The 27,492-nt window shown below is 35.9% G+C and overlaps 2 protein-coding genes across 2 annotated transcripts in view; one reads left to right on the forward strand and one right to left on the reverse strand.

Annotated features, from left to right (window-relative positions):
• The window catches only part of gsk3bb (glycogen synthase kinase 3 beta, genome duplicate b), a 34,615-nt gene extending 18,718 nt beyond the window's left edge, over positions 1-15,897 (forward strand). Inside the window, exons 5-12 of the mRNA XM_067440996.1 lie at positions 4,055-4,165; positions 4,458-4,588; positions 7,340-7,446; positions 8,173-8,270; positions 9,195-9,290; positions 9,487-9,673; positions 12,509-12,604; positions 12,691-15,897. Of these exons, the coding sequence (XP_067297097.1) occupies positions 4,055-4,165; positions 4,458-4,588; positions 7,340-7,446; positions 8,173-8,270; positions 9,195-9,290; positions 9,487-9,673; positions 12,509-12,604; positions 12,691-12,749 (885 nt within the window). The 3' untranslated portion in view covers positions 12,750-15,897. The remainder of the gene's footprint in view (positions 1-4,054; positions 4,166-4,457; positions 4,589-7,339; positions 7,447-8,172; positions 8,271-9,194; positions 9,291-9,486; positions 9,674-12,508; positions 12,605-12,690) is intronic.
• A 5,810-nt stretch (positions 15,898-21,707) lies between these two features.
• Positions 21,708-23,961, reverse strand: msx1b (muscle segment homeobox 1b). The gene is made up of 2 exons (XM_067440997.1): positions 23,549-23,961; positions 21,708-22,615 (listed from the first exon to the last, which is right to left on the reverse strand). Exons 1-2 carry the CDS (start codon positions 23,913-23,915, stop codon positions 22,212-22,214), a joined length of 771 nt encoding a protein of 256 aa, XP_067297098.1. The 5' UTR covers positions 23,916-23,961; the 3' UTR covers positions 21,708-22,211.
• Between the last annotated feature and the right edge of the window lie 3,531 nt (positions 23,962-27,492).

A 27,492-nucleotide genomic window follows, 5' to 3' on the forward strand; every position in this document is an offset into this window, starting at 1 on the left:
AAACAATATCAAACAAATAAAGAACCTGGAGAAAGATCACATTTCAATTAATTAAATAGAGAAAATATTAAACGTGAACTATGTAGTATTTTTGCAGTAAAATTAGGGGTGTGCACGAATATTCGAATAGTCGAATATTCGATCTGTAATTAACATTCGAAAACTAAAAATACTATTCGAATTTTATTTTGTTAATTGGCTGGCAGTAAATGCAGTTGTAGCGGATATCAAGTGGTACCCTCAGGACAGAAGGACAGCCAAACATGGATGAGATGAAGGATGTACATTTATTTACTTTGAAAGAAAAACTAGGTTGGAGCAAAATTAGAAAACACACACACTGGAAGGCCTACTGTCTCACTCCGCACTTCCCCGTCTGCATTCACAGTCAGACTGAGCGCGAACGCTTAAAGAGGAAGCGGCATCCTAAGGTGCGCCACTAATTAAGGCCCCACCTACAACAATTGGTAGGAACTCCCGACTGGAACCATTGAAAATTAAACATAAATAACAATGAAAGGGTAACATTAAGTTGTGATGAAGTTAAAACATTTACAAAAATATTTCTTTCAACACAAATAAGGTAAGGTAAAATAAAATAATAAAAGTAGGATGACATAAAATAAAAAGTCACAAGCAACTGGCTACACAGTGCATCCATGAGAAATCCCTCTAAATCTCGCAGTTATATCTCAATCCACTGGGTGGCGTTGTGGAGCAGGTTTATAAGTTAAGTGCATTTGATCACTATGCCGTCGTCTGCCTCGCAATGTTTGGAATTAACGTTACTTCGATGAAAATTGAAAATGCTGTTACAAAATGGAGTTACTTTTGATGAAATCAATTACTGAAACTGAGTTATAATAATATCACCACCACAAACGAGAATCACATGAAATCCAAACACCAGTGGAATGAGCGATCACTGCTCAGGTAAGCTCATCTGTCACAGCTACCCCGAGTGAGATAACTTATGATAGCAAAATGATCTCGAGACAAATGCTTCCTTTAAAGTTCTTTGAGGGTTTATGAACAGAAAACACAAAGTTCTTCACTCAAACTTCACTTAACCGTTATCTTTGTCTCCGCAACGCCTGTCAGTGGCGCATTTTCTCACCCGAGAATAATATCATAATCCAATAATATTATAGTTTCTCTCTACATGAAAATGTGAAACAATACAAAGTAAACACATCAGCCATATCAAACACACACACACACAGGTCGGTAGGCTATAGCCTATTGACGTGTGTGTGTGTGTGTGTGTGTGTGTGTGTGTGTGTGTGTTTGTACGTCACGCTAACTGACGCGCTCTGCGCTCGTGCTTCTTGAGCTTATAATGCTTTTGTTCTTTAGGCATTTTTTTACACACTGTTTAATGTTTTAAAAACCTTAAGATATAACGTAAGCGTGTTGTGTACATTGCCTAATCATAAGCTTGTTCAGAAATGGTGACGACATGTTTAGAGAAAAAAAGAAAGAAACATTTCTCATTTTCTCAAAATACCTAATTTAAATAAACGAATATTCGAATATTCGATTTTTATGAGCCCAAATATTCGAATACAATATTTTGGGAAAATGCCCATCCCTAAGTAAAATATCCAAAAACCACTAGGCCGGTGTTATATATTTTGTTCAGTTGAGTACCTACAATATCCCAGATGTTTCCAACTATTTGTAAATTGTGAGAAAATTGCTATTTTAACTAAGGACAGGGACGTTTCAGCATTGCGTTTGAGGGAGTCGCCTGTCAATTGCGTCATATCTGCGTTACCCTCGGTTTTTATTTGGCAGGAGCGCTTTACTCTTAGCAGTGTGAACAAGTGAACGCACAGAGTAACGTCATAACATCGTTTTGAACACACTTAAATGTATCTAATATGATAAACAGAACATTACCTTAAAATCATAACCGGAAGAGCGGATCAGTGCAGGCGCCCGGCGAATGTGTCCCGTCCCGTCATAATAAAAGTCTCGGTATTCGCGAGGCGGGTATTTGTTTAACAATCGCTCCAGCAGCTGTGCTCAGGTCCATAACACTCGGTCCTGCTCTGCTTTACACTACAGTAACGTTAATAACCGCATGCATGAACGTGATTTCTGCCCGAGTCCTATTTTCCACCGGCTGTGATGAGAAGACCACATCTCCCAAGATGCTGCGCTCACACTTTGCGTCATCAAACTACGATTTATTTTGAATAGGCGCCCTCCAGTGGATGAAAGCTGCATAGTGCACCTTTAATAAAAATAAATTATTTGTTGTTTGTTGTTTTATAGGAATGAAGTCAATGTGAGTAATTGTGGGAACATTGCCACAATCAATCAATCAATCAGTCAGTCAATTAATCAATCGATCAATCATCCAATCAGCCAGACAATCAGACGATTAATTGTTTAATCAATAAATTAATGATTCAATCAATCAATAAAATAATCAATAAAATAATCAATCAATCAGTCAATCAATCGATCAGTCAATCAATCAATCAATCAATCAATCAAATAATCAATCAAATAATCTATATTTCTATCAGTCAATCAATCACTCGATTAATCAATCAATCAATCAATCAGTCAATCAATCGATCAGTCAATCAATCAATAAATAAATCAATCAATCAAATAATCAATCACTCGATTAATCAATCAATCAATCAATTAAATAACCAATCAATCAATTAAATAATCAATCAATTAAATAAATAATCAATCAATCAGTCAACCAATCACCCAATCAATCAGTCAATCAACCAACCAATCAATCAATCAATCAATCAATCAATCAATCCGTCAATCAATCAATCTGTCAATCAGTCAATCTTAATGGTGCTATAATCATTTTCTGTATGCATATTTTAGCTACATATTTTAATGTGTATATTGTGGGAACTTGCTACATCTTGAACAATGTAGCAAACTGCAATTTAAAAAAGTTTATCATTGCATATTTTGCAGTTTTACAAACAGTTTAAAAAATAGTGTGCACAGACATTATGCAGTATGCTAGTATTAAAGAGGTTTTTTCTTCTTCTTTACAGATGTTACTATGTCATGCATTTAGGCATGATTGGAGTGCTGTACTGACCAATCAGCTGTAATAGCATCAAGCTATTGTTTATTAATTCTAAAATGATCATGTATTGTTAAATGCTTGTCATTAGTTATTACCTGTATGAAAGCACCAGCATTGAGCCTTTGATATCAATATTTATCATTTAGCAGCCTCTTTTATCTTAGAATTAGAAGTCTGTGTGCATGAACAACAAATCACAGCACAACTCAGAAAACAACCGGCCAATCACGAGCCAATTGCAGAGCTGATCTCACTGTTGCGAAGCAGGAATTGGCTCAGGTTCATTTTCCAGCTACATTAAGGAGTTCTTGTCTCTGGGGGAATAGAGAGAGAAAAAAATGACTGTTCTAATAGTCAGTGTGTCTCATGTGTGATGAGTCTCAGACCCCTGAATAGAAAGTCCACCACCAGATGTTTATTATCTTCAGTAAATGTCTCGGTGGAGATGGGAATGGTTTAGGGGTGGGTGGTACTATATGATCAAAACCCCAAAAAACAGTTGAGTAACATTATACTACCATTCAAAAGATTGGGGTCTGTAATATTTTTTAAATCAAAAACTGTAATATTGTGAAATAATAACAACAATAACTGTTTTCTATTTGAATATATTTCAAATGTCATTTATTTATGTGATGCAAAGCTGAATTTTCATCATCATTACTTCAGTCTTCAGTTTTTAATATGATTGGAAGCTCAAGAAACAGTTCTTATTATTATCAATGTTGAAAAGTCTTTACTGATCCTAAACTTTAGGACAGTAGTGTATATCAGTGGACCGGTATGTTATATTTTAAATTCAACCAAAATATTTAGGATAACCTAGCAAACCACTCTCGATGCGGTTGTATGTACACACCTGAGACCGTACGTCTATTTTGCTCATTGCTTGTGTAACCCATAAATAACCTAAAGATGCTTTCTAGATCTCAAACACTCTCTTTTGTCCCTCCCTCGTCTTCTTCTTCACTTCCTCAGAAGGACGAGGTGTATCTGAATTTGGTGATGGACTACGTGCCTGAAAACGTGTACCGAGTGGCCAGACACTACAGCAGAGCCAAGCAGAATCTGCCCATGGTCTATGTGAAGGTAACACGTCTTAATAGAGTCTGACATTACCCACTAATCCCAGATGTGTGATTTTCTAAGTTGGTTTGGTGTATTTCTAGAACATAGACAATTAGTTATCCAGTCAACAATGGGCTTTCTAATGTAACTTGGTCGACCATGGTTGTATTGCTGGTTTAGAGGTCTTATGACCTCAAGATATGATTGATATGACAATCTTTATTAAGTTCTGAGCTTTTTGTGGATTAATTTGTAAATTTGTCTCAGCTTGTAATTTCTGCTTTAATAAAGTCACGGTTTTGTGTGTTTTCAGCTATATATGTACCAGCTGTTCCGCAGCTTGGCGTACATCCACTCGTATGGGATCTGCCATCGAGACATCAAGCCGCAGAACCTCCTGCTCGACCCAGAGACAGCTGTACTCAAACTTTGTGACTTTGGAAGGTAAGACGGGGAAATTAGGTTCCTTCATACCTATAAGCTCCTGCTGTAAAGTTAACAGCACTTGTTCATACCGAGAACTTCAGTAAAAGATAGTTGAGAAAAATTGGGCCAGATTTACTAAACACGGCAAATTAGTGTGAAGCGCAGTTCCATTAAAGCACAAACACTAAAAAAATATTTTAAAAGTAAGTTACCTGGTTGCCTTAAAATTTGAGTTCATTGAAATTAAAAAAAATTGTAAATACAATGAACATTTTTGAGAATTGACATCACTTTTTATTCAAGTAGTATTAAAATATTTTGTAAGCATATAGCGTAATTGTGTTTTATTTGTAATAATGCAGTGAAATTTATGAAAAAAAATTATTTATGTGGTTCAGATACAATAATATTTTGAGTTTATATTTATTAAACCAATTCCCTTCATTGTATTAACTCATTTTTTTTATTTTATTTCAAGGCAACCAGGTTACTTTGTTTAAGTTAAACCAACAATATATATATATATATTTTTTTTTTATAGTGAATGGAAAAGTTCTATGAGTGATCTACTGACAACACGCAAATTAAAGGGTTACTTCAGCGATTAGCATATGGCTTTGTATCAGTAGAAACCCTGGAGTATATTCAAATGATTGTGCTTTCCCCCCTCATATCTCCCTGAGACAAGAGATTTATGCATTTTATTTCTAGAAAAATTCCTCCTATGATGCAAATTGACGATTTTTGCATCATAGGAGGAATGTTTGCCCAAAGGCTAAAGACTACAGCCAGCAGAGGGAGCCATTTCCGCATGTTTTGAACTCGCGCGTGGGGGATGGGAGATAACAGTCAGCTTGCAGGGAGAGCTCAGCTGGCAGGCACTCATTTAAACGGAGCTATGGTGTGCAATGTAAGTCTTTTAACTTCTCAAATTAATTTCTATGAAAGTTAAGCTTGTAAAGGCATGAACTGAAACGCGCCAGACTGAACTCACGTTGTGAATGTATGCCGTGAGTGTAGTCGCGATTACCTCAGCTCTTATCACTCGTGCAGTTAGTGCTCAGTGCTGTGATACTCGCGCGGTGACTCACTCATTATATTGAACACATTTTAATTGTAGTGTCTTCTCTAACTCAGTCACTGTAATCAAGCTGGTGGCGTTGGGGAATGGCACAGGGCAGCGAAGCATTCTGGGAATTGTAGTCTTTCATCCCCATGGGACAAAAATACATTTTCTGTCTTTTCTCAGTCTAGAAAGCACCAAATTCAAAAATAATTTCACATTTCTACTGCATTGATGACCCAGTTCAAATACAGATTCATCTTCCCAGCGCTGAAGTACCCCTTTAAAGAACACAGACCCAGCCAGATCATTTCCATAATGACCCGTGCAATCTACCAATAGCAGCAAATTAGCGTCTCCGTCTGGGTTTTTTTTTTTTTTTTTTTTTGGGCCGGTAAATAATGGCACAAACATCAGTAAATTAATGAGAGCAAATCTTAGTAAATAACATTGTGTGATTCATTTAAATACTCTCCTCCCATAAATTTTGCATCTGAAAGGGAAACTCCTACAAATGCAAATGAATTAAGGTCAGCCGCCAAGATAACACATTTTCCACTGTGTGTCTTTAGTAATTCTGTCAGGACCACTATCATCAAAGATGATTGATTGATTATTAGCATATAGTTTGGATTGGTGGTATGTATGGTTCTGTTCTGGGCAAGGACTCCCTGCACATCCATGCAGCCTAGCATGTATAAAAGCAGGGAAAGCAGCGATAACCCCCCTTAGGGTAAACAGAAAATAATTAATATGATGTATTGCAGATATCATTTATGTTGATATTAAATGTACAAAATAATTGAGGAATTTAGTCTGATTCAAGGGGAAGTAGATCAATTTATTTGATCAAAAGTGACAGTTAAGACATTTATAAAGAATGTTACAAAGGTTTTTTTTAACATTGATAATAATAAGACATACTTGAGCATCAAATCATATCAGAATGATTTCTGAAGGATCATGTGACACTTAAGACTGGAGTAATGCAGCTTACAGGAAAAAAATTACATTTTTAAAATATATTATAAACTTATATTTCAAATAGTAATAATATTTTACAATATTACTGTTTTACTGTATTTTTGAACAAGGCAGAAGAATACCTATGTATTTCTTTACAAATTGATTATTTGGAGATGTTAGTGAAGGAAAGCATGAAACGTGTTCATCTTATACACTATTTCAACTCATTGTATGCTGTTTATAAAGCATCCCTGGATGCCCCTCATGAGGTTGCTTGAAGGAATGAGGGCATTTTGGTGGTGGTGTGTGAATGGCTGCCGTATAAAACAAAATGTAGAAAAACTTTGCTTGTGTGAAAAACAGATGTACCTTTACCGGAAAACTTCATCTGGCAATTTCACGGCAATTGAACAAGTCTCATGACGTGTGAAAGGGACTATTTTACAGATCAAATCCCACACATTTAACTTTGTGCATTCTGATCTGAATCTGCGTTTGACTTTATCTGAATAAACTGCTTATAAATACAGTATAAACACAGTTTTAAAGTTCCTCTATCGTTAACAAACTTTGGCTCTAGTTAATTGGTGTTTGGTGATAATGATTATGATTACTGTTCTTATGATGATAATGATGGCTGTTTTGATGTACACTGTTGTTGGTATAATTTCTGGTTTCATTATGTCTAATTCTCTCTGTCTGTCTCTTGCGTTTTGTTCGTTTCTTTCTGTCTCCCGTAGTGCTAAGCAGCTGGTGCGTGGTGAGCCTAATGTTTCCTACATCTGCTCGCGGTACTACAGAGCCCCTGAGCTCATTTTTGGAGCCACAGACTACACTTCCAGCATTGGTATTCTACTGCACTTTGTACTCTAAAACTTTTTTTATAATACACCATCACACTCCAAAAATGTATTTATTTTATTTTATTATTTACACATTTCAATTAATAGTAAAATCCCATCTAATGGAATTAAATAGTCTTTACATATTTAGTGCTGTCAAATCGATTAATTGCGATTAATCGCATCCGAAACAAAAGTTTGTTTTTACATAATATATGTGTGTGTACTGTGTATAATTATTATGTATAAATACACACTTATGGATGTATAAATTTAAGAATTGTTTTTATATTTATTTATAAAAAATGTATACTATATTGTTTTGGATGCGATTAATCACGATTAATCGATTTGACAGCAAGGATTATTCAATTGAATTAGATGGGATTAAAATTACTATTAATTGAAATTCATAAATTTTAAACAAAGGCTTATAAATAATAAAATATATTTCCTAATGTATCCATTTATTTCTTCAGATAATGTGTGATGTGTGATTTAAAAACATGAATTGACATATTTTCATGGTTACAGTTACATGCATCATTAAATGATATTGTATCAGTTTTCTAAATGCTTCAGTAAATCAAACCTCCAATATAGTTGTTGTGTAATGCTTAGAGAACTCAAAAACAACTCTGAGGCATGCTAAAGAAATGTGATTGAATATCTGTGACGTAAGAAGTGTGTGTGCTGTAATATGCAGTGTTTACCTTTGTCTTTCTGTGCAGACATTTGGTCGGCTGGTTGTGTACTGGCCGAGCTGCTTCTTGGACAGCCAATTTTTCCAGGTGACAGCGGCGTCGATCAGCTCGTTGAAATTATCAAGGTGTGGACGTGTGTGTGTTGCATGGGTGTTTTCATAAATAATCTTGAAATTTTGATTGCTTCAACTTATCTTGTAATTGCTGAACTGAAGTGTCTCAGTTGAATGGCATTATGCACTTTTCTTAGAGGCTGTTAGTGTTTTTTCAGGAACGCAAAGTCTTTCTCCTAATTTAAAGCAGAATCCTCTCAGTATAAAAAAAAGTGTAAAAAAAGACTTTTTACTGCAGCTAACTGAAATAAAGTACTAAAATCACTAAACCTGAAACTGAAATAAAAATTTATAATTATAAATATTTTTGTTTTTAAATAGCAAAACAACAAAATTGCTAAGACTTTGACTAAAATGAAAACTTAAAATAAAAAAAAATTCTAAATAAAAATAGATGCTATAATAGTATATTATTTATAGTAAACCACTGCTATAAAGATAGCAGTGTAATAAAATATGAATAGAAATATATATATATATATATATATATATATATATATATATATATATATATATATATATATATATATATCAAAATAAATTGCTAAAACTTTGACTAAAATGAAAACTGAAAATATACAAATACAAACTAGTTGCAAATTATTAAAGTTACTATAATAGTATGCTATTAATAGTAAAATAGCACTGCTATAAAGATAACTATATTAGCATTCACACCAATGAACAGTACATTTATGTTTATTCTAAGATTTTGATTGGCTGTCATTGTTGTTGTTGTTGTCAATCATCAGCCGGAAATAAATTGCTCTGAAAGTGATCCCAATGCTATTGTTCCTCTGTATCTTGTATAATAATTGTTGTTGTGTGGAAAAGAAAGAAAGAAATGGTGTCATTGTTCAGCTGAGGTCAGTTCACTGTTGATTTGGGCTGTGCTATATATTGCAAATGGAGAATAAGAAAACTTGTTTCCTCCAGGTGCTGGGAACTCCTACACGAGAGCAGATTCGAGAGATGAACCCAAATTACACGGAATTCAAGTTTCCACAGATAAAGGCGCACCCGTGGACTAAGGTTTGCATGAGTTTCTCCATGTGTTTCATGCTTTTATTCCTTCTCTTTTCTCCTTTCTTTAGTTCTAGCCTTCTATCTTTATAGCTATATTGCTGTCTTTACACTCTTCTTATAATGCCTTATAAAATTGCTATTGCCAACATTTTCCTCAACTTTGTATATAGCACTAATAAAGCTGTTGTTGTCCATATGTTAGGTTTTCCGCCCTCGGACCCCTCCAGAGGCAATAGCCCTGTGTTCCCGATTGTTGGAGTACACACCCACGGCTCGATTCACTCCTCTCGAGGCCTGCGCTCACACTTTCTTCGACGAGCTCCGTGAGCCCATCCTGAAGCTCCCGAATGGACGAGAGCGGCCTGTGCTCTTTAATTTCACTACGCAGGGTACGTGGCTTCACACTTTCAGACCTGTAGATCTTTTGCTTTGCAATTTCTTCTTGTTTCGGTTCCCTTTCACAAGGCATCATTTATACTGTAAAAAAAAAAGTCAGTGACTGATCACATCTACATTTTTCAGCTGGCCGAATTTAATTTCTGTGAATTAAATTGCATCAATTCACAGAATTTCAATTCGGGCCAACTGAAAAATGTAGATGTGATCAGTCACTAGAAAATGTTCAATTGGAGACTTTTTTTTTACATTGTATAAATGGACAAATATGTGTTTACAAAATTAAATTTTTATGCTTAAATGGTATAAAAGGCATAATTTCAGTTAGGGGGTGAAAGCTGGCTCGTCTCCTGAGGCCACAAGAGGAAACAATGAGCACAATATTAATGCACCACATTAAATAGTTTATTAAAAGCAAGGAAATAGCACAACTGTCCAGTGTTGGGAGTAGCTGACTATAAAAAGCTAACTAACTTGCTACATTTTGAATTAGCTTAACAGTAGCTCAGTTGCTTTTAAAACAGTGTAACTTTTCCAGTAACTACTTTTCGCAGCAAGGAGTAGTTTAGCACGACTAAAAGCTACGTTCCATTTTGCGTTTTGAAGAGCCTGCAATGCATTAAAGCAGCGTTGTCTTATTAGATCACAAAAATTGTGCATTACTGCCATCTATTGTTTCATTATGCATCTTGTGGCTTCATAGTTCAATGAGAAGAGATCGCCTGTCCCTGATGATTATGTAAAGAAAGTAACTTACATTCAAGATTTCAAATGAACCGACTAAAGATTACACTTTTGTATGTACTTCATCCAAGCTAAAGATTAGAACGCTGTATGCATCAAATATTTTTATTTAAATAAATATTTAGAATAAGCAGAGATTTCTCTCATTTTAAGAATATAAATAAAGGGAGTTTTTACACTGGCAGTTTAATTCAGAACAGGGTACAGTTCGTATGAAAAATTGGTTATGTGAAAGCTGTCATGCGGACCTGAGAGCGCACCAGAACCACACCATACCTGGAGGAGGTTCATATTCCATATACAGAATATGTAGGAGGAGGTCCATATAGAGTAGAAATAGAGTGTGGCCCCTTTAAGAGATGCATGTTCCCTATTGAAATGCCAGTATTTTATGTGTGTGTGCCTGTGTGTGTGTAACTGTGCGGCGATTAACACGAACAGTGTGAGTAACACGGACTTGGGAGCGCCCTTGTTCAGTAAAGTTACCTGGTCTGCGTATTAGTTTTAGCCGATTGTAATGTATTTAGTTTAATAAAACACTTGTACTTTAAGTGGTGATGGTGTTAAAGGTGCCCTAGAATGAAACATTGAATTAACCTTGCCATAGTGAAATAATAAGAGTACATGGACATCACATACTGTGAGTCTCAAACACCATTGCCTCCTACTTCATATATAAATCTCGTAAAACAAAAACTCCAACTCTCAACATAAACCCAACTGTGAGGATCATTTATATGCACGCCCCCTCATTTGCATATTTCCAAACAAGCCAAATCTACTGATGGAAAGACACTCGAAGATAGCAAAAACGGCTTTCACGACACATGGTTGAGGTTTATCATAATCGGATACCACAAACATTTAATTCAAGATTGTTCGTTTGTTCGGCCCATTTCAAGCAAGCTTCACTCAGCGTCTTAAACTGAAGAAAGGGGCAACTATATTCCTGCAAGCATTAAATAGTAGTGATTGTCCACTTATTGACTGTTTAAACAATTTCTGATTAAATTGAAAGTTTCTTAGAGAGACAGCATTGTCTAGATAACGCAAGATGCTAGTACAGTAACAATAGGAAACTCCAAGTACCATACCAAACTAAATAGTGTGTCTAATGACAAAGGGTCATATTATTTTGTATTAAAAAATACAAACGCAGATACTTTGCTTACAGATCGTTCACTCAATCCTTCTAGCAAACGTCACCTTTTCCACCATAAGTTAAAACGATAGTCAATGGAGATTGATAAAATGCAGCTTACTTGTTTATTGGTGTTTTCAGATCATCTGTGCTCGAGAGAGAGAGCTCGCGTGCACATGGTTGCCAGATTGGACATGTTTAGGTAAAAAAACGGATAGTACGTGTTCTTTTCACAGAAAAGCGGTTTGGAGGATTTTATTACTGAAATCTGGCAACCGCACAAACGCGAGCTCTTTCCCGCGCGCGGATGATCTGAAAACACCAATAAACAAGTGAGCTGCATTTTATCAATATCCATTTGAGATGCTCTGCTTAAAGTGTCATTCAGTCGGTCTGTGTTCTGTCAGGACGGTCAGGACTCACGAGACGCTTCACTGAACTGCTGTGAGCTGCTGAAATAAGCCAATCAGAGCAAAGCTCAACATTAATATTCATGACCCTTCTAAATACGGCAAAAACAGAGCATTACATCCTAGGGACAATTAATAGGGTTGTCAATGGACCTGTAAAACTGTATCTGGACAAATTTTACCCTTAAATAATCCACATACCCTCTATGTAGATATCAGAGAACAATTTAACATTGTTTCAAATCATTCTAGGGCACCTTTACTGATTTACCTCAGACATGAGCGAGGGCAGTGCATCGCGCTCCAACTGCGTTAATTGTGCATTAATAAATGTAGTGCTTTTAAAATGAATTTGCATTAACGCGTTATTAACGCATTCATTTTGACAGCCCTAGTTGGAAAAAACGTTGTTAGTTCATGTTAGCTCAGGTCCATTAAATATTATTAACCAGCACAAATTTGGATTGTAATAATGTATTAGTAAAAGTGAAGTGTGAAGTGTTGCACTAATATCATATGCATTTATTGATCAGAGTTGTCCAGTAACCCCTCGCTGGCCTCCGTCCTCATCCCTGCACATGCCCAGAACCAGGTGGAAAACTCCGCCCAGTCCTCTACGGCTGCAACAGGTAGGATTTTTTTTTACTTTCAGCCTCTCATAAACCCCGAGACTGTTCTCACAACCACTTTTTATGTTCATCTCTAACTGTTCCAGGTGTCATCAGTGGTCCGAACGCCAACGCTGCCTCTGCCGCCACTAATCCTTCAACTTGAACGCCGTCCACCTGCCAATGGGCCAACGCTGCTGCTTATTAGCCACGCTCACTCCCGGGAATCAAGGGCGTGGCTAAAACGAAACGAAAAGCTCATGATGTGATGGATGCGCCAACCAAACCTTCCCCCAGCCATTGTCTTTGTTTTTATTATTAGTGTTTTAATTTATTCACCCTAAAGGACATGAGGGCTCAAAAACACGCCTCAGGACTGCCTGCGGTGATGTCTAAAAATTCTTTCTCTCTCTCTCTCTCTCTCTCTCTCTCTCTCTCTCTCTCTCTCTCTCTCTCTCTCTCTCTCTCTCTCTCTCTCATACATATATATATGTATGTATTCACACAATAATATAAACAGTTACACTACAAATGTGTTTTCACATGTCTACTTTGACATTTTTAAATCATCTCTAGCCCCTTCCTAGTCACCTACGGGCAGAGACAAAGACTGTCACGGACAGGTGGTTTCTGATTGGCCCAATGCGACCGAACCGGTTCAGCGACATGGACAGATTTCCAGGGTTTGTGTACATTCTGTAGACTAAATGAAATATATGCTCATGACTTTTGCCTTTTCCCTCCGTGTTGGGCGGGTATGTTGTATGCTTAAGCTGTATGCTGCTGTGTACCTCTTTCTTTTTGACCCCTTTTGAAGGAGTGACATTATCCATTCGTTTCCTGCTCGTCTTCCTCCTTCCTGTTGCATAGTACTGAACACACACATAATATCGGATCATTTTCTGTGAGCGAGAGCGGGTGTACGGGAGTGCATGTTGTGCGTCTTATGTCTATAAATGCTGTATGCTGATTGTTGTTAGTGAGCTAAGAAACGAGCACGAATCTGATAATCAGGACCTTAATGCCGAACACTTGAGCAGGTTTCTACACCACAAATCCCAGCTGAAAGAAAGATGGCGTGGGTCTTGAAATCATGTCAGTTGTGTTAGAATTTAGCGGGAATGAGCGGCTGAAAACAGTATGAAACCTTTAACCATCTGGACTGCTCCATCAGGGAATTGACACTAATGATGTGGCGGGAGAAAATGAAGATCACTAAAGTACCTTTGCTTCCATTTCTTGATGTTTTTCTTCCTCATGTCCTCTTTAGTGCCCCCTAGTGTTTGTGGAAGTGTACAACTGAGGCTGTATTTCTGTTCCCTATAAGATGGGAATCTGCACAGAGTATGTACCTCCCGAAAGTTCTGTTGAAGGAATATTCATATGTTCTGTTGTCAACTTAAAATGATAGTTCCCCCAAAATATGAAAATCATCATTGTTTACTCACTATCAAATGGAAGCCCATTTCCACCACATAAGGGGGAAAATAATCATGCTTTTGTGAAAATTAAGGACATTATGAATAACGACAAAAGTCAAAATATGAGATGAAAAGTCAAAATTCTAACTTAATGTTGAAATTGACAAAACATTAAAGGTTTATATATTAGCTTAATATATTTATAGCATAGAAAGTCAATTTTGACTTTATCTTATAATTGACTCTAGTATGTCAATTTGGCCTTTTTATCTTATAACTATGACTTGGTATGTAATAATTTCAACTTTTTATGTCATAATTCAGCTTTACGCAGGCTTTTTTAAATCTGTAAATCTGAATTTATGTCAATTTCCACATTGTTAGAATTTTATATTTTTCTTTTGTCATTATTCATAATGTCATTCCTTTTCACAAAAGCATTATTTTTTGTCTTATGTGATGGAAACAGGCTTATATTTGAGAGTGAGTAAACAATGATGATTTTCATATTTGGGTGAACTATCATTTTAAGGTTCTTTTTTATGTGGCAGAAATGGGCTTCCTCATGCTGTTTCAAACCCAAATGATATTCTTTCTTCCATAGGACCCAGAAGGAAATGTTACGTTCACACTGATATTTTCTATACAGTGAAAGGGATATCAATCCATATGATTTGCACAATATTCAAAGTGTTCTGAAGTCATACACTCGTTCTATGTGAGGAAAGTTAACTACTAATAATTCCTTTCTGACGTTATGTATAGTCTTCAGTCTGAATATGCACATATTCAGAAGTGTTATTTTCTCACTTTAAGGTCTTTTGTAATCTCAATTGTATGGACATGATTCAGCATATAACAAAAAGTATTATTATTTAGTTCCATGAACAATATGAAGCTGAGTAAATGATAAGATCATTGAAGTTTTTGGGGTGAACTGTTCCTTTAACTGACCCTTCTGTAAACTTTTGTTGTTCTTTTGAACCAGATTAATTGGCAACTATAAGAAAAAAAATGATATTATACAGTATAAAGATGCTCTATTACTCTAATTATGTATTTAAAAAATCATGTATGCTAGGAAAATGGAAATTGAATTGAAACTGCTGAGATCTTGAACAGGTCAGTTCACTATCAGAGCAAGGATATGTTTTTTCATTTTCTTTTCCCCTTTTTTATACTTTTTAAGTTTCTGACTTTTTCTTAATCATCCTCTTGTTGCAGGAATTTCTTGTATGTTCTTAAAATTGTGATGGTAACTCTTACATTTACAGATTTTTTTAATGACTTACATTTTTTATGATTATGAACGATACATATAGTGTCATGTATCTGCAGTATTAACTAATTATTTGCAATAATATATTTTTGATTTGTGTTTGAGGTCTTGTTAAATACTTTCAGCAGCACTTAAAGAGATTGATGTCATGTAGCACTACAACTTTTTTAAATGTTGCAAAGCTTTATTGGAATATGTTTTTATGTCCATCCTTACATATTTAGCCATTGCCGTTAGGAGTCACGTAACTTTCCTCAGATTTCCTCAGCATGTAAAGAAACACCTTTCTCAGTGACGAATATGAGATGAAAGGGGAAAAAAGGAGAAATGACAAAAGTCAACTTTTAAGTAGCCATAATACACAGCCACTGATCACCTGAAACATAGTATATTTGTTTTGTTTTGTTCAGTTTTTTTTTTCTTGTTTTTTTTCCGTCCAGTTCTGATTTGTCTTGTTTGTTATGGGTTTTGTTTGGTTCCGTTTTCTTCTTCTTTTTCTTCGGTTTTGTTTTTGTCATTCTGTTTTGATTTGGTTTTTGTTCTGTTTTGTCTTTTTTGTTATGGGGTTTGTTTGGTTCTGCTTTTTTTCTCTTGTTCTGTTTTGTCTTGTTTTTTGGGTTCTGTTCTGTTCTGTTTTGATTTAGGTTTTGTTTGGTTCTGTTTGGTTCTGTTTTGGGTTTTGTTTGGTTCTGTTTTGGGTTTTGTTTGGTTCTGTTTTGGGTTTTGTTTGGTTCTGTTTTGGGTTTTGTTTTTGGTCTGTTTTGTCTTTTGTTCAGTTTTGTTTTGTTTTGTTATGGGTTCATTTTTAGTTCTGTATTTTATCGTTGTTGTTTTTTTTAGTTTTTTTTATGGGTTTTGTTTGGTTATGTTTTGTTTTTGTTCTTGTTTTGCTATGTTTTTTTTTGTTTGTTTGTTTTGTCTTGTTTGTTTATGGGTTCTGTTCTGCTTTGTTTTGTTTTTGTTTTTGTTTTTCTTTTCCCATGCCAGTATGCCGAACGTCTCTTCTTCTTTATACCGATGTGCGTTCTGTCACTTGTGTGTTCTGGTTCAGAGAAGTTACCTGATACTCTACTGCATTGAATAAAGTGTAGTTTACCCTCACTCCATCACACTGCTTCTCTCTTTATTGCTAAATATTTTAATTTCCTTTACTAAAAACATTTTCCCTCTCAGGATAAGGTAATATCTGAACGGTCTGATTCAGTATTAGTAAACGCTTTCACTCTCAAGTTGTTCCAAACCTGTATGACTTAATGCGTAACTCAAAATATATTATGAAGAACGTTGGTAAACAAACCATTTTGGGGACCATTGACTTCCACTCTATGAACAAAAAGAAAGTCATACAGCTTTTGAACCACACAAGGGTGAGTAAATGACACAATTTTGCTTTTGGGTGAACTATCTTTAAAATTACGTGATTTCAATACTAATTCTTGATTATATACTAATTATTAATTATATACTAATTCTTGATTATATACTAATTCTTGAATCATCAGGTAAACAATGGTAGGTTTTTTACTTAAACTGTCTGATATATTGTTATTTAATGTATTCAGGATTTTCACTGCAGCTCACACTAACAGTTAAAGTAGCAAAATAAAGTATTCATTTGTCAGCTCATTCTTTTGTTTGTTAGTTTATAACAACTTGTCAGTTATGATTACCAAATGACAAGATTACAAATGTTGCTGGACTCCCTCTGTATGACCTTGGCAGCATAAACATGAATTTCACTGGACTTGTCTTGGGTCATAATGTACCATCAAATAATGATGCCTTTGTGATGTTTCCCAAATAATGTAAACTCACACTACTGCTGCACAAATGTAACAAATCCTTATTAATTGGAACAATGTAAAAAATAATGTTCCACTGTGTTCGGATCATGCATTGCCACAGCATAAAGCAATAAAAAATGGCTGATTTTGCTAATAAAAAGAAAATACACATTTTCATGCAAAACATTAGCTAATGTATTTAAGTACTTTTGATAAATTTCATTCATAAATTAGAAGTATTTTCTATTGTATATTTTTTAACATTAAATATATATATATATATATATATATATATATATATATATATATATATATATATATATATATATATATATATATATATATATACACAGAACAAAATGTCTTACCCATTTAACAACCCCAGCAGCAAAGAATAAAATGACGCACACTTCAGGATAGGAAAAACCTCCCACTAACTAAATGTATCAGTCCACTTGTGTCTATCTGCAGAGTGAGATACATCCCACAGCAGTCATCTAGGTGGTGAGACTGACATTTATCCGTTTATTTTCCCTCATGTTGTTGAATTTTAACCAGTTTCATATTTACTCTGTAATTATCTGTTACGTTTTTCTTCCAGATATACAAGTTTCAGCGAGAAATGAAGTCGTTCTGTGCTGTTTGCATCCTAATGATTCTTACTCATGGTAAGCTTGTTTGTTGTTCAAATTGTTATGGTCTAACAGATGTCTTTCACACATAAAGGTGCATAAAATATTGCTATCACAATGGAAGTTCTAATCTCAGTGTTGGGGGTATAACACATTACACTTTTTTCCAAGTAATTCACTACTTTTAAATTTACAACAAAATATCTGAGTTACTTTTTCAAATAAGCAGGTTACTTTTCCCCCCATTTATTTGTTTAATGACACCTGAAATGAACAGGGAGTTGCAGTGGCGCTTTGTGTGCCGGGCTTAGTTCTTTAACTAAATGTGAGGATTTACTCATCTCGGACAACAACAGATTCAGGGCCCTATTTTAATCTTCTGAGCACATGGCGCAGGTGCACATTGTCCAAGTCTCTTAATGAGTCATGGCTGTGTTTTGGGTTTAACATGCAATAAACCAATCTCATCTCCCATTCCCTAAAAGCCAGTTGAACTTACACCCTGGCAGATTCGGTATTTACATGGCAGAATTTGCAAGCAGAAGGACTCTCCATGAGGAAAACATTTTTTTTTTTTATATTTAAAAATGTTTGTGTGCTGCTTTGCATCCCTGTGTGTGTAATAAGCAGAGAGTATGTGTGTTGTCGAGCCTATAGGCGCATATTACTAACACACTCTTGAGAAAAAAAGAAAAAAAAAACCTGCCTTATTGACTTTAGACCACTTTTTTTGTGGTCAAAGGCGCAGTCCTTTTCAGTTCCTCAAAACAGCAACGCGCCAACAATGCGCCTGAACACACCTGGTTTTCAGACCAGCACGCCCATGCATGAACAGATGGGGGATTGGGGGCGAGTGCATTTGCTATTTCGTTAATTGCACTGGGTGTAGCCTATGAAAGCACCCTCAATATTCTTTAAAATGATTAAAAACCCTAAAGCGCACACTCCGAATATTACACAAACCTGCAATAATTAAATATGCTAAATTACACAAATATAGCCTACTTTATGTAGGCCTATTTAATCTCACTTTGTTTCCCATTGTCTTTGCTGCTCACCTTCAATGATCAAACTCAACCTGCCAATAAGCAAAAATGGATGCAATATTGTAAAGCATAGCTTTTTTCAAAATAACTTTCCACAACACTGCACTGCATGTCAGTCTCATGCAAATGCAATAGGCCTATGCTATGTAAAATAAATAAATAAATAAATAAATAAATAAATAAATAAATAAATAAATAAATAAATAAATAAATAAATAAATAAAAGTCTATTCGCAATGCCTAATTAATATCCTTCTCCTTGTCTTATTTCTTTTCTGTCCCAGATCTTACCCACTTTTCTTTCGGGGCAATGGCGTTGCGGTGTAACCTGTGTGTTTCCAAAGGGTTTAAGAATCCGTGCACTCCATCAGTGCAGATATGTCGGCCTCATATCACGAACTGTGGACATCTCATATTCAAGCCTGATTTATTGGGTGAGTTGATCATCAAAACCCATTAAAACAGATACGACAGAAGTTAGTCAAATCATTTTTTTTTTTAGTTAATTAGCCTACATTAAACGTTGTTTCCGCAGGTTATCCCGTAATCCGTTCCTGTATGGCCTTGGAGACCTGCTGGGACTACATAGATGCTGAAGTTGTGACGGCTAAGTGCTGCAAGACTGACCTCTGCAACTGAGCAAACAAACAGCTATCATATCCAGCTGCCATAACCTTAGCGTGTGATTGTATTTAATTGTAGGCTACTAACCGCTTAAAGGCTAAAAAAGTCAGAAGTAACAAATATTATTGCAACAAAATATAACAAACAGCAATGATAATACCTTTTTTTGCAAGCAACAATAAAAGCTGTCAAGCAGTCATGTGTCTCTTTCTATGAGATAGGCCTAGCCTACAATCGGTCACACAAAATGAACTAACAATAGGCTACAATATCACTTAAGAATAAAGTTCGTAACTAATAATATTTTGGGGCATCTGAGGATTGAACATTGATATCAGATTAAAAAGGCACGTGATTGCTTTTCAATGACCTGGAAAATGCTGCCTTCGAAGGACACATTTGAAGGCAGGAAGGGATCAAGCCTTCACTTCCTGTCACCTGTGATACCTTCATCTGATCGATTTTTGAAGGCAACATGCATGTATCCCACAATCCTGTGCTTTCCATTCAGTGACAGTTGAGCTGTGAAAATAAGTCCGAAAACTGCGTTTGCTGATCAGTTTGTATGTAAATGTATGTTTTTTACTAATATATATATATTACTTCTGATGTACTTTCTAGTGAGAAATGACTAATGTAATTGAATATGTGTTTAGTTCTCTCTCTATTTTGCTGTAGATTATTAAACTGCTACACAGCTGCCTCAGAAGTCTGTCCGAAATCGTTTCGTGAGGTGCCTTCATGCACAAAACGCTGCCAAGCCGTTGTCTCATAAGGCAGCCGGAGAACCAGTCAGCTGCCTAGGTTTTCGGACGCAGCCATTGACATGTTGCCTTGGGTCACTATTGCAAACTGGAGTCAAATGTTTGTTACAGGCACCATTAGGCACCATGCACAGACTCCGCTTTGAGACTGAAGGTTAGGATGAGGAATTTTTCCGTGAAGGAAAAGCTACTTTTATATTCTGTGTTAAGAACTAAGCGACTGGTATAAAGTGTCAACCGAAGTTTGACTATCGCTATCAACCACACCACAGTATCATGCCTGTTTCCGATGGCGCCATCTATTGGTCAATAAACAAAGGACACGTGTAAGAGGATGGAGCTTTTTCGCGCAACTGATACTCAAAATGAAATTAAAAAAATATTTATATAAATAAATAAGGTTCTCAATTTTTTTTTTACAAAATAATCACATAAGTGGGTCTATATGTTAATGAGTCAGGTTAGCTATTATTCTTCAAATAGTTTTGGTACACTTAGGCTATGTAAATGTTACACGTAGCCTATAATTTAGCAATATAATAATAATAATAATAATAATAATAATAATAATAATAATAATAATAATGTATTTAAACATTTAGCTAAGCTTAATGATAACTTGATTGGACCAGCTGGTTTGGTAGCCTATATCAATAACTGATGAAAAATTGTCTAACTGACTGAATGGATTGATGGATGAGAATTTCCTGAATTGTATTTAAATTGTAATTGAGGTATAGCAAACAAGACAAACTTTTCTTTGAAAGTTAAAGAAAAAAAGTTTAAAATTTGCATTTTGTATGTTTAGACAGACAGACATAGAGGCCTATTGATAATGTGTCTTTCATTTGTATTTCAGTAAGTGTAAAAATTGTGATTAGTTAACAAATAAATACATTATGTATATCTTCCTATACATTTTCATGCCAAACATTAGCTAAAAATTACTTTGATTCATTTCACTTAATTCATGAATTGGAAGTATTTCTATTATTGTTAACTTTTTTGTAACGGTTGTTCCTTCATAATTTCACTTAGTTTTTATGCAACATTAACTATTTTTTTTTAACTAATCGCAAATTTTACACTTACTGATATACAAGTGAAAGAGACTAATTATATATATATATATATATATATATATATATATATATATATATATATATATATATATATATATATATATATATATATATATATATATATATATATATATATATATATATATATATATATATATATATATATATATATATATATATATATATATATATATATATATATATATATAATTAGGCTACTGTGCGAGAAATGAATAGAAAGAAAGTTTAGGTTATAAACGGAGCATGTTGATATAGGCTACTGGTTGTTTATCCTTAATATTCCCATCAGATATCAAATAAATATATAAATAGGCCTAGATACGGACATTTAAATAAGCCTTTTTTTTAACGGCTTCAAAGATGCTAAATACATGTCATTGAAAAAAAAACAAGAAAAATGGGTTGTATCAATGTCAGATATGCCTCTAATAAAAATATGACGTTCAAAAATCAGACGATAAAACAAAAGGATAAGGTTAAATTTAAGAAAGAATATTTTTATTTTAAACTAATAAATATTTGGTCTTTCAAGGCACTTCCAACATAAGGCCAATAAGTACTTCTCCTGACGGATAGCATCCGTGTCAGATGATCTTAAAAGAGTTACACAGCATCTATACCTGCTCTACAAGAGCATGTCAGTATATACAACAACAACAACAACAACAACAACAACAACAACAACACACGCGATCGATATAACTACAGCAGCTCCTTCCGTCAGCTCGCGTGGCTCTACAGGGGATTCATGGGTTCAAACGAAACGTGACGCGCAATTACGCGGTTCCTCTGAAAAATAATTACATGTTGTTCGTTAGTATTATTCAGCACTTAGTTGTGCAATTGACAAGAACAATCATGTAAATGTGACCAATCATAGCAATTTTCCCTGCGATTCTGTGTAAACATGGATAGGTTATTTGCGCAAAGAAAGTCATTTCAGAGTGGAAGAAGCCGTCAGGTAAAAGTTTTGTTTTATGATAAATAATACATCCCATAGGACACGGGTCCGTTAAATAGTCCTGGCATCGGAACGGGCCGCGGGAAGGAGGCTGGATGTCCATAGAGAGATGATGGGGATCCCAGAGGGAACGGCAGCGCGAACGGGGCCAGAAGCGGCTTGGAGGCGCATTTGAACTTTTCCAGCTCGGCCTCCTGAAGTCTCTTGGCCTTCGCCCTCCGGTTCTGGAACCAGATCTTGACCTGGGTCTCGGTGAGGTTGAGGGAGTTGGAGAACTCGGCCCGTTCGGCGATGGAGAGGTACTGTTTCTGTCTGAACTTGCGCTCGAGGGATAGCAGCTGGGAGGTGCTGAAGGGCGTGCGCGGCTTCCGGTTCGTCTTGTGCTTGCGTAAGGTGCACGGCGGTGGGCTCGGGAGACCTGGAGGAAACCGGGAACAAACGGTTATTTCTTTAGAAGTCAGGAAAAAGTCGGGGATCTGTTTCTAAATGCCTCCTGCGTGCATTTTTCTGGACTATCCTCTTTTGTTTCCTTCTTTCAGAATTCACTGAAATCTTTTTCTTTTTGAGTTTGCAACTTTCTTCTTCTTCTTCTCCTTGTTTTTTTAAACACTTTAAAATTATTATTTTGCTAGCGAACAAATGGTTTCGAACGCAAATATTATTTCTTAATTGTAATTTCTTAAAAAAACGATTTGTCTATTACCAAATGTTTTAAATTCATTCAGCCTACTAATTAACTAGCCATTTGCTATTACAAATGTCTAATAGATGAATATTGTTGTTAATGGTTGGCTATTATTATTATCAATAGCAAGCGCCTGCAATAGGCCTATGAGAAAGATTTGATGCTTGGGTTAATCTTTTTAAAAATGTGCTTTAAACATTTCTTTCTTTCTTTCTTTCTTTCTTTCTTTCTTTCTTTCTTTCTTTCTTTCTTTCTTTCTTTCTTTCTTTCTTTCTTTCGAGTTTATTATTTAGCTACCTTGCAAGAACTTTTGTTTAGTCATTTAGGTTAACGTTTATAATAACATTAGCCTATTTAAATTAAATATAGGCTATTTGTAATATTTGTTTCGCTTTTAAACGATTATTATAGCCTGAATAATAGGCTATATAGGCCTATTAAAATAAATGTAGGCTATATCTGTAGCCTAACGTAAATAATGAGAAATGGGAAGGGGCTTTTTTAATAATTATTTTTTATAATTATTTTTTATAATTATCATTTTAGTTAAATGTCAAAATGTGTAATTCAGTTCTAAATATGCATCAAAATGTACACTGTTTTGAAAGCAAAATAATAGCCTAATGAACAAACTCAGCAAAGACTGTAAACGGCTGCAATACTTACGAGGGGGAGATGTGAAAGACGAAGAGTTTGGCCAAGTGCTCTGTTCCTTATCGCTTAAATCTTCACTGTCGTCGTTTAGGCTGTCCGAAACGCTTGACAAAGTGTCCACAGAAACTTTGGATTTCTCTACAAAGTAAGTCCGTACTAAGTCCTGTCCCAATCCCAGCCTCTGGTGCTGGAGAGCCGGAGTACACGCGACCTGGCAGCTCGACTTGGCCATCAGGGATTCAACGCTGAACGGGAGGTAAGTCTTCTTTACTTTATGTCCCGTGTCAGTGGTCATATCTTTCGGCTTTTGACTTTCCTCGCTGTCCGAGTCCGATTTTTCCTGAGCTGTCGCTTCAACTGGTCCCTTTGGAGAACTCATCGTAAACCATCCGCCGCGAGTGGTTTCATACACAACTGTCACGTCTCAACAACTTCCAACAGGCTGTCTTGAGCTGCCTCAGAACACTTATAATAGCTCGCAAACTCCGCTCCACCAATCAGGGTGTGCGCTCAACCAGCTGACTTACAAAAGCCTGGATTTGATTGGTCCCGAACGTTCCCCTGGGGCAGGCTCGGACCAACCAAAAGCAAACCCTCAGAAGTCATGTGGTCAAGTTGACACCAAGACATCAAGGGGATGTTGAGAAAAATGAGTACTTAATCGCGGATGTCTTGCTGAGATGATGTATAGATGTCCTCGGGGCTCTTGACTCTTTGGAGCACAAAGTAGACCAATTTTAGCCCAATTAAACAGTGGGGAAGCTCTCAAAGTATCTGTATCCGACTGTTGAGAAGTCATTGAAAAGGCACAATGGAATTACTCCACACCAAAACTTTGGTCAAAAGGAATACACGGTAAACAAGAAAACCGGACTGTCTTGTTTGCAAAGTTTCTCGGAAATAGTAGCTTAAATGTTGTTTTTAATAGAGTATTGGAAGGTACAATACTACCACATGGCTAAATAATTAAATATTGTCTAGCTAATAAAAAAAAATGATGGGGTGTTTGGGTTCAATATGGACAAACCCAACCATTGAGTTTAAAATGTAATTCAAAATTTTAAACCTATAACGGTCGTGTTTTTGACAACCCAGCATTTTTTTAGAGGCTTTGCAAAAACAACATGAATATAATAGCCTATGCCTTAGCTAACCGTCTACATTTATAGGCTACTCTTTTTTTTTATAATCTCTTAATGAACGTTTAATATTTGTTACTATACAGTTTAATTATGATGATCATTAAAAGGCAAAAAAAAAAAGGCTAAAAAAGTTACATTAACCAAATTGGCAGGCTAATCTTTTAATACCTATAATTTCTTTTTAAAAAAAAGGTTCCTAAGCTATAAATTTAGATAGGCTTGGCTATTATCAGAAGTTTGTTTTATAAAGTTTTATTCTTGAAAGAAACATATATAAAGTAGGCCTATATGGAAACTTTTCATGGTTGCTTTATTGAGAAAAGCTTTTGTCAAGGCAGAAATTGATTCGAAAGGGCTGTAAGTTACACAATACTTAGGCAATTTAAGGCATGTCACGGGATTTTAAGGTTACAAAAGGCTCAGCTGAGAAGCGAGCGCAGTTTTCTTCTCTCTCATTTAGAGAGCCAGACGAGCTGCGTTTTGGAAGGCGCCAGAGACGGTGGGATCAAAAGAGAAGGTACCTCGAGGAGGAAAAGGCAACAGTTTAACTCCACTTAACCAATTGTCTTCAAAATATGTAGTCCTGAGCATAGCTGCAAGGCCAAACGGTGACGTCAAGAAAATGAACCAGTACTTTCCCAAACCGAAAAGAAGAAGAAGAATAAAAAAAAGAAAAACAAGAAAAGAAAAGAAAAGAAAAGAAAAACATTGTCAAAGTGAACTCTTTAGTGTTCATATGTTGGAGACTCACTCCTCTTTCCAAAACAACAACCTACCAGAATAACAAAACATAATATTATTATTATTATTATTATTATTATTATTATTATTATTGCGTAATAGGCCTAGCCTAGCCTATATCAATAATCCCCGGGAGGTAAATACATTTCGCTGACAATTTTTATTGCGCATTCTTGGCGGCACCTTGCACCGATTTGGCAGACGATCTCATGTTTGCTCTAATATTCTCTAAATTAAAGAACTGTTTTTCCTCTTGCGAGTGATATATCTGTCATGGTGGGTAGCCTATCAAACGCGCTGGTCTCCCTTAGAAAGTCCCCCTGCATTAAACTCCACCCCAGCTAGCAATTAGGATCGGGCCGCTTCCGTAAAACCTGCGGCGCTGTCGGCTGAGTCGCGGCATCGGCTGAGTCATGGCAACCGCATTTGGGCCAATTCATTTTGCCATCTGCAGACAGGCAACTTAATTTTGTCTAGTCTAACAATGATGGGAAACATGCTGGCCAAAATATTTTTCTGCTGCCCAAAATAATTTTTAAGATGTAAAAAAAAAATATTTTTCTACTGGCCAAAATAATTTTTAGATGTGATGATAGACTATAATTCGTGACTATAATTACAGGATTTGTACTCTTGTGTGTTAAACGTCTTGTTATCAATATAGTCTGCAATTCATGTTACTGTCCAATTAAAAAAAAATTACCAGCAAGTCTGTTAAACTCGGTACACTCGGCTCAGAACATTTTTAGCAGAATGAAGCCGATTTCAACCGTTACTGCAGCAAGCGTCACATACGCGCTCGTCATCACTGGAGTGACGTGAGCACGCACGTTGGGTGATATAAAAGCCAACACATCTCATCCCCTTTTGATCCTGCGCCATTACGGTGAACTTGAGGTAAGTTAAGTCTTGTGTTCCAGTTCCTTAAAAAGTCAACATTTTCACGCAAAGTATGGTTTCAATCGAGTTCCCTCACTAAAGTTACGTTGCTGAGGTCATTATCATGCGTTTAAACTTTATTTGTGTAACTTACGACATAATTATGACTCGTGATTTGCACATGACTCGTGAAATAATGCTTCCCTCCAGATGAAATGGAAAAAAAAGTAACTTTAGTGCAAGCTGGGATAATATGAAAGTGTTGCGAACGAAGCTAACTAACGTTAACATGTATGCAGGAAACATTGACTAGCTTGGCTGTCAGCTGGTTTCTTAGATGCTTGGCAAAGAATTCGTCGCACATTTGTGGTAGATCTGCATCGTTAAAAAAATCCTAAATGACCACGAGTTTCTTATGCTCGTGTTTCACATCACGGGCGTCAGCTGAGCATGAACAGCGTACCCATGGGCGTGTCCCCCGCACTTTAAGTAAAACATGCAAGTTATTTGTTAACCTAAAAACTTTCAATGTAAATGTCATTTATTAATATGTATTCGTGTCAATATGACATCTAAACTTTTATTTTGCCTTGGAAACGCTTCCAAACGCTTTCGCGTGAAAAATAGTCTTCACTTCTATATTAGCATGCACGCCTATCCGCGTGGGTCACACGGACAAACTAATGGGAGCCGAAATAAAAACGGACACTACACGCAGCCAACACGCTCACCGTCCTTACTCGCATCTTTCTTACTTGCCTACGTCTGTTACACGGGCAAGTGTATTTACGTAGAGGCGATCTGAACCATAGATATCCATAATAATGGCTAAGTCACCATCGTCATCTCCGGCGGCCATTTTGTCACAGGCAAGCTGTCGGGCACTGTACCTGTGTAACTGTTACCTCTGTGAACCTGATGCAAGGTGAGTGATATGTACGAACTCTTATCTCACTGAAATCTTGACGGATTTACAAATGGTTTGGTTTCTTACAAATGTTATTAACATGGCTACAAATCTGGATGCTTTAATACTTTGAAATTGCAGCTTTTCATTTCGATAAACGACTTAATCGTGCAGTTGTGTATCACGGCTAACTACGTGCACGTTATCAAGGCTGAGACCACAATCGAGCTCTTCAATTATTATTATAAAAGTGTGTGTATGTATAGAAATATTTAGGAAAAAATAAT

The sequence above is a fragment of the Pseudorasbora parva genome, chromosome 4, assembly GCF_024679245.1.
Source record: "Pseudorasbora parva isolate DD20220531a chromosome 4, ASM2467924v1, whole genome shotgun sequence".
In the NCBI taxonomy this organism is placed as follows: domain Eukaryota; kingdom Metazoa; phylum Chordata; class Actinopteri; order Cypriniformes; family Gobionidae; genus Pseudorasbora; species Pseudorasbora parva.

Excerpts from the sequence above, each read along its gene's own strand:
- msx1b (XM_067440997.1), bottom strand. The coding sequence starts at position 23,915 with ATGAGTTCTCCAAAGGGACCAGTTGAAGCGACAGCTCAGGAAAAATCG. Across the intron at positions 22,616-23,548 it reads GTCTTTCACATCTCCCCCTC|GTCTCCCGAGCCCACCGCCG; the intron begins GTAAGTATTGCA and ends GGTTTCCTCCAG.